We start from the raw sequence: 8059 nt of genomic DNA, 5'->3' as shown, positions 1-8059 counted from the left end.
AATCGGGTGTTCCAACACTGACTGGGCGTCTTAAAAATGCAAACGTAAAGTTAAAGGTATTTTCTGTGTTTCTGTTTTTTTTTTGGGGGGGGGTGTACTAGCTTAATATTCCACAAAGAGCTGGAATAAAAGGTTAGGAGAAAGAGCAAAAGAAGAGGGAGGGGGGGGGGCGGCGGCATCAACTGAAACAGAAGGAGGGGTTGAGAGAGAGAGAGAGAGAGAGAGGGAGAGATGAGGAACCAAAGGGATCAAAAAATAAAAGTGCCGAGTGGGGGGGCATGTGTGGTTTTTTGTTCTTCGTGGGTTAGGACGTCAGCTGGGTATTAACTGGCCAAGAGGCCTTTGGCGATCAAACAGTGAGGCCCGAGCCTGTCATTTATGAAAGTACATCCCTCCTCCCACCTGACGCTATTCCCTACTCGGTGATTTTCAATATGTCTTCCCTTATAGTTCCTCTTTTAACGCTTTCCTCTTTTTTTCCCCCCACCCCGCCCCCCGCACAGCTGCCATCACCAACTGCAATGAGCACAGCTCTCAGAGGGATCTCCTGTTACCTGAGAGAGGTGAACACTCAACGATCTGACGTGTCTTCTTTTGTCCCTCTACCTGTCTTTCTGTCTGTCTGTCTGTCTGTCGTCTGACTAATGCTGCAGTCTGAGCCTTTCAGAGCCCTATTAGTCCGTCTGAACAGACTAAACACTTTTTAAGACCCAGCTCTCTGGTTTGAAACTAAATGACTTCTTCGCTTTTACACAATGCCCTTAAAGCAGAGGAGCTGTTCACTGTCTGCCTACGTGTCTGCGCCACACTGTAGGTCTATTCACAAAACAGAACCATTTATCTTAAAACCCCGACGCCGGCGTTGAAGATGTCAACATCGCATCATTAAGCCTATTCAAACAGGTCTCCTACCTGCTGTAAAAGATCCAGCGTGCGTGGGTTTATTGGAAGAAACTAAACCCGCGTCATATACTTCCCAGACAATCTTTAAATAAAAAAAGCCAAGAAGTTTGACTCCTTGGTGTCAAACTTATATATATTCTCATGTATTAGGGCAGTGGTTCCCAACCACTGTGCCGTGGCACACAAGTTTGCCATGAGAAATTATTATCCAGTGTTATTTAATTGGTCTGAAAACTATCATCTATTTATTGCAAATAATTTTTTTTTTGTGGCGCTTTGGCCCAGAAGCAATGTCTCTGCCGTTGGTGTGGAACCCCAGGGTTCACCTCCTGGGCAAGTTCGAATCCCGGTTAGGGCGGTTGGTACCTTCCAGTGGACTCACCACCCACAGGAAGGTTTAGGGGGGTTGGTACGGTGCCATGTGATTTGGAACCGATAAGTTACCGGTGAAAATGAATGAATGGATGTTTCTTTGTTCGTCAATGCTATTTGACAGGCAGAACAATTAAAAGCTCTATCACTAGATGGCAGCAGATGCTGCCATCTAGTAAAATTTTGTAAAATTGATGTAAAATTTTTTTTAAAAAAAGAGTCAGCGCTATTGAAGATCTTTCTGTCTTTCTTCAATTCCTGTGAGTCTATCGGAGATTTCTTCAACTAAACAGGTGCCGAGCACCGACAGAAGCCTATTTTCAAAAAGCTCTTGAAGACCCGGTTATTCAGAGAGCACTTTCATGCACTTTCCTTCTTCAAATCCAACTTTACTAACCAGCAATCTCCCTTTCGAGAGTTCCTCTACGTAGCTCGAGTGCCAATTCCTCCTCTCGTGAGTCAATTTGGATAAACATGCCTGCTAATAGCATAAACGTAAATCGTTGTCCTCTTCGTTTTTTTCCCCCCTTTAAATCCACCTTTTATCGCTGTGCGTATCATATGTTTGTGAACACGTGCGTGTCGGCCCGCCTCCAAAACAAGGCCGTCTAATTTCCACCATTGCCGAGCTGTTCTCTATCGATCCGTGAAGGTCAGTGCTGTTTCGTTAGCGGGTGTGGTGTTGTCTAATTTTAAGATTTATTAGTTTTGTATTCATTAGATGACAGATGGTAAAGCTCCTGTAGGCACTCACAGTGAGTCCCCGAGAAAAGGTGGTGAGAGGGGGAAGAGATACAAAACGAAAAGAATTGGAAGAGGAAACTGGAGGCAATGCTGTTGAGACAATTAGAACTGGAGACGGCAGAGCAGGGCAGGAGTGTGAAGGTGTACAGCATATTGATTGCCTTGGCTGGATCAACCTTTTTGCCTGAGGGTAAGACTTAATGAGAGACGGAATGATCTAAGAGGGAGACGAGGCTCCAGTTTAGAATGTGGTACAGGAATGACGGAAGACGTTTTTTATATTTAAATAAAATTTAAAATTTGCTTTTAAACAAAGCATACCGTGATAAAAATGGTGCGCCTGCTGGTGTAAAAAAAAACAAAAAAAAAATTTTATGTTACTAGGTCCACAAAGACGGGTCAAAGGTCCAGGGGATGGGGTGGGGGGGGGAGTGATGGTTGAGATGTGGTGACTCAAGGTAATTGCGCTCGCGCACATGACATTTTTCTGTTAGTCAAAGATCAATTGATCGCAGTCTGCCACTGTGATACTCGAAACACGTCAAAGGACAAAGGTAATATAAAATAAAATGTCATTTAGACGTCGACCTTAATTCAAATAATTCCCTCAAAGTAAAACAAAAGAATAATTAAAAAAAAACTCCAAATACATCTATCTTTTGATGCGTCTTGACAGGCGTCAAGACGCATCAAAAAAATATTGTAGGATACGAAAACGTTTGTTTGCACAGAAAACGTTGTGGAACCTCTGACTTAAAGAGCATTTCCTTCTTTTTTTTTTCCCGAGACTGGCCTTTGCTGCCAGAGCGAGTGCACTTTGTGTTACGTAATCTCCAGGTTATGAGTTTAACCTGTTACACCACTGTCGGCTGCTTAACTCTGTTTACTGTAGGGGCAAAACCAAACAAAAACATTTGGGAGATAATTTATTTAAACAGGTTTCACAAATTAAAAAAGTACAATATATGTTGTATTTCATTTGAGTTCTTATCATATATTTTTTTTATAATTAATTAATTAAAATATTTTTTAGTGAATGAGGTCAGAAGTCTAAAAAAAAAATCAAATTTTATTTTATTTTTAAGATAAACATAAATGTCTTTTTATTGCGTCCATTGATGACATGTGTCACAATACGGGTGTGACGTGAAGTCAGTTCTGTGTCTGCCCGGATCTCAGCCTTGGCAGATACTTCCCAGACAATCTTTAAATAAAAAAAGCCAAGAAGTTTGACTCCTTGGTGTCAAACTTATATATATTCTCATGTATTAGGGCAGTGGTTCCCAACCACTGTGCCGTGGCACACAAGTTTGCCATGAGAAATTATTATCCAGTGTTATTTAATTGGTCTGAAAACTATCATCTATTTATTGCAAATAATTTTTTTTTTTGTGGCACTTTGGCCCAGAAGCAATGTCTCTGTCATTGGTGTGGAACCCCAGGGTTCACCTCCTGGGAAAGTTCGAATCCCGGTTAGGGCGGTTAGTACCTTCCAGTGGACTCACCACCCGCAGGAAGGTTCAGGGGGGTTGGGTGGCGACCGCTGACCCCGCGACCCGGTAACGGATAAGCGGATGAAAATGGATGGATGCTATTTGACAGGCAGAACAATTAAAAGCTCTATCACTAGATGGCAGCAGATGGCTATAAAAACTAAAAAAAAAAAAGAATCAGCGCTATTGAAGATCTTTCTGTCTTTCTTCAATTCCTGTGAGTCTATCGGAGATTTCTTCAACTAAACAGGTGCCGAGCACCGACAGAAGCCTGTTTTCAAAAAGCTCTTGAAGACCCGGTTATTCAGAGAGCACTTTCATGCACTTTCCTTCTTCAAATCCAACTTTACTAACCAGCAATCTCCCTTTCGAGAGTTCCTCTACGTAGCTCGAGTGCCAATTCCTCCTCTCGTGAGTCAATTTGGATAAACATGCCTGCTAATAGCATAAACGTAAATCGTTGTCCTCTTCGTTTTTTTCCCCCCTTTAAATCCACCTTTTATCGCTGTGCGTATCATATGTTTGTGAACACGTGCGTGTCGGCCCGCCTCCAAAACAAGGCCGTCTAATTTCCACCATTGCCGAGCTGTTCTCTATCGATCCGTGAAGGTCAGTGCTGTTTCGTTAGCGGGTGTGGTGTTGTCTAATTTTAAGATTTATTAGTTTTGTATTCATTAGATGACAGATGGTAAAGCTCCTGTAGGCACTCACGGTGAGTCCCCGAGAAAAGGTGGTGAGAGGGGGAAGAGATACAAAACGAAAAGAATTGGAAGAGGAAACTGGAGGCAATGCTGTTGAGACAATTAGAACTGGAGACGGCAGAGCAGGGCAGGAGTGTGAAGGTGTACAGCATATTGATTGCCTTGGCTGGATCAACCTTTTTGCCTGAGGGTAAGACTTAATGAGAGACGGAATGATCTAAGAGGGAGACGAGGCTCCAGTTTAGAATGTGGTACAGGAATGACGGAAGACGTTTTTTATATTTAAATAAAATTTAAAATTTGCTTTTAAACAAAGCATACCGTGATAAAAATGGTGCGCCTGCTGGTGTAAAAAAAAACAAAAAAAAAATTTTATGTTACTAGGTCCACAAAGACGGGTCAAAGGTCCAGGGGATGGGGTGGGGGGGGGAGTGATGGTTGAGATGTGGTGACTCAAGGTAATTGCGCTCGCGCACATGACATTTTTCTGTTAGTCAAAGATCAATTGATCGCAGTCTGCCACTGTGATACTCGAAACACGTCAAAGGACAAAGGTAATATAAAATAAAATGTCATTTAGACGTCGACCTTAATTCAAATAATTCCCTCAAAGTAAAACAAAAGAATAATTAAAAAAAAACTCCAAATACATCTATCTTTTGATGCGTCTTGACAGGCGTCAAGACGCATCAAAAAAATATTGTAGGATACGAAAACGTTTGTTTGCACAGAAAACGTTGTGGAACCTCTGACTTAAAGAGCATTTCCTTCTTTTTTTTTTCCCCCGAGACTGGCCTTTGCTGCCAGAGCGAGTGCACTTTGTGTTACGTAATCTCCAGGTTATGAGTTTAACCTGTTACACCACTGTCGGCTGCTTAACTCTGTTTACTGTAGGGGCAAAACCAAACAAAAACATTTGGGAGATAATTTATTTAAACAGGTTTCACAAATTAAAAAAGTACAATATATGTTGTATTTCATTTGAGTTCTTATCATATATTTTTTTTATAATTAATTAATTAAAATATTTTTTAGTGAATGAGGTCAGAAGTCTAAAAAAAAAATCAAATTTTATTTTATTTTTAAGATAAACATAAATGTCTTTTTATTGCGTCCATTGATGACATGTGTCACAATACGGGTGTGACGTGAAGTCAGTTCTGTGTCTGCCCGGATCTCGTTGTGAGCAGCTGACTCGTTACACAATGTCAAACTCATCTTTTCCTGTTTGTCTCCATGTCCTGTCCTGTTCTTTTAGTGGGAAACGGAGCAGCAGAGGAGCCTGGAGGAGAGAGGTCGTCTGTTGCTCTGCCTTCAGTATCTGCCTCCCGCCACTGACAGCGACGTGGAGGGTGAGGGCAAGGAGAGGGCTCGTGGAGGGCTTTGCGTGGGCGTCAAACGCTGCGCCCATCTGGCTGCAATGGACGTCAATGGCTACTCTGATCCCTATGTCAAAACGTAAGACCGGACACTGAATGTTTTTAATGTACCGTCATTTCCTGACTATGAGCCACTACTTTTTTTCTCCACATTCTTTGGACCCTTCAGCTTAAACTAAATTCTTGGATTTTTTTTTTGTACGGGCTAACCAAGTTCGTACCGCTAGCGATCAATGACTTTTCTGGTAGGCTACTGTGTGTTATACATATAGCATATATAGTATATATATAGCATATATAGTATATATATAGCATATATAGTATATATATAGCATATATAGTATATATATAGCATATATAGTATATATATAGCATATATAGTATATATATAGCATATATAGTATATATATAGCATATATAGTATATATATAGCATATATAGTATATATATAGCATATATAGTATATATATAGCATATATAGTATATATATAGCATATATAGTATATATATAGCATATATAGTATATATATAGCATATATAGTATATATATAGCATATATAGCATATATAGTATAGTAGCATATATAGTAGTATACTAGTAGCATATGTCTGTGAATGGCTGTGTGTGTGGGGCGCTCGCAAGAGAGAGAAAATGGTACATGAAGTTGAGAGCGGCTTATAGAGAAGTGCGGCCTATATATGTACAATTATTTTCTTTTAAATTTAGTGGGTGCGACTTATATTCAGATGCGCTCAATAGTCCGGAAGTTACGGTATTTGTTTGCATGTTTTTATGTTATCGACATTTATTTAGACCTCTTTAGAATTCTTAAAAAAATGTAGAGTTATAGAGCTGGGGGAGGGGCAATGGTGGGCACCCAACCTGCCACCAGAAAGGTCTGGGTTCAATATCAGCTGATCCCTAAATACCAGACAGAAATGCAGACTAAATCAGGATAAAATACCTGTTCCACACTGAGTAAGTATTATAGCAACGGTGGGGAGAAAAAAAAAAAAAAAAAACTCCCTTTAACAGGAAGAAAAATCTCCAGCAGATCCAAAGTCAGTGTTGCCGTCTGCCTGGGGACAAGCCAAAAATAATTCAGGCTAGACACCACTGTATTGTTCAAAAGTTGGAGTTGTGCAGAGACCTAGGGCCCCGGCTTCTGTTCCCTGCTGGGATTGGCCGGCCCTGGTCAGCAGGCCTGCCGGCTGCTATTCTTCTATGTGCCGGTCCCTTACTGGGGCTCGCCTGTGGTTTCGCAGCCTCACGATGGAGGCATGGCTGTGTCCTCTAACGTTAGCATTTTACCATCCAGGTGACAAACCCCTTTTTTTTCTTTTTGTATTTATCAATCACGATCTTATATACATACATACTATCTCACACACACAAACACATGCAGGTCATCATTTCAATTCACGTCCAATTATGATTCATTTTCTACTGTCCTAGCTTACCGTACATACTCGCGTGTTAGCCGATTCGCTTATACACCGACCCCGGACAATTGATCCCAAAATGCCGTCCGTAATGTTTTCATTTTTCCCCCGTGGTAAAATTGCTTACTCCTGCTCTGTGCATCAACACAAAATTGCAAAGATTTCGCCGATGTTTGTTGAGAAATTCACAATAGACGTGATTTTTTTTTTTTTTTTGCATTGCAGTACATCAGTGGTGCTGTTAAAAGATTGTGTGGATTGAATTTATTTATGATATTTTTGACCGTACGTTCGACTTGGTGTTTATTATCGGTGATGATGCGAATGATGGAAGATGCTGTCCCAGGTTTTTATGCGCATTTAAGCCCCATCCACCAACCCCCACCGACCCCCGCGGCCCCCGATTTGAACTTTATTTTTTGTTGTTTTAAATTTGCCTTAAATGCTTGTATGTACGGTATCTTATCATTAATACCACTTTTCTAGTCATGGTTAATGTTACTGTCATTTTTTGCTATTATTATATGTTATTAATTCATATTTAGTCAGCTCTTGGTACGTTGTTGCTTTTATTCCCTTTGTCTTTCTGGCCCAGTAATAATACCGATGATAACAATACGAGAAAGTAAATAGCGAGCGATTGTTAATTCGCGTGGCAGACCCGGCTTTAAAACAACACCCTTGGTGGAACGAATCTCTGCGCACCAAGTGCGGGACAAGCCATAAAAGCAGGTGTTGCAAAGTAAATTATGTTATAAGTAGAATGTCTTTATATATATATTTTTTTAATTCAACGAATGCAAAGCAAGCGAACTAAACGAATCAATATTTAATGTCACTACAATTTGTCTTCAAAGCAGCATCAAAGACCCACACGTCCGAGCTTTTTGAGTATACCTTTGTAGTTGACTGCAAGTTTTACATTGGATTAGACCTGGACACATGGTCAGCTGTCAGCTGACTTATTTACTAACCCGGCTGGACTGATAGAAGCCGAGCCTCGGGCCGGGGGGTGGAGGCGCCGT

The 8059-nt window shown here is 40.9% G+C and overlaps 1 protein-coding gene across 4 annotated transcripts in view; it reads left to right on the top strand.

Moving 5' to 3' along the window:
- LOC103381589 (double C2-like domain-containing protein alpha) overlaps positions 1 to 8059 on the top strand; it is a 36900-nt gene that overhangs the window by 24534 nt on the left and 4307 nt on the right. For all 4 annotated transcript variants that reach the window (XM_025057478.1, XM_025057479.1, XM_025057477.1 and 1 more), the window contains 2 exons: positions 504 to 563; positions 5472 to 5671. In XM_025057478.1, coding sequence (XP_024913246.1) covers positions 504 to 563; positions 5472 to 5671 — 260 coding nt within the window. The remainder of the gene's footprint in view (positions 1 to 503; positions 564 to 5471; positions 5672 to 8059) is intronic.

Source organism: Cynoglossus semilaevis, chromosome 8 (genome assembly GCF_000523025.1).
Source record: "Cynoglossus semilaevis isolate Cse_v1.0 chromosome 8, Cse_v1.0, whole genome shotgun sequence".
NCBI lineage: Eukaryota > Metazoa > Chordata > Actinopteri > Pleuronectiformes > Cynoglossidae > Cynoglossus > Cynoglossus semilaevis.
The sequence above is the reverse complement of the archived record's forward strand: the minus strand, read 5'-3'. Positions and strand labels throughout refer to the sequence as shown.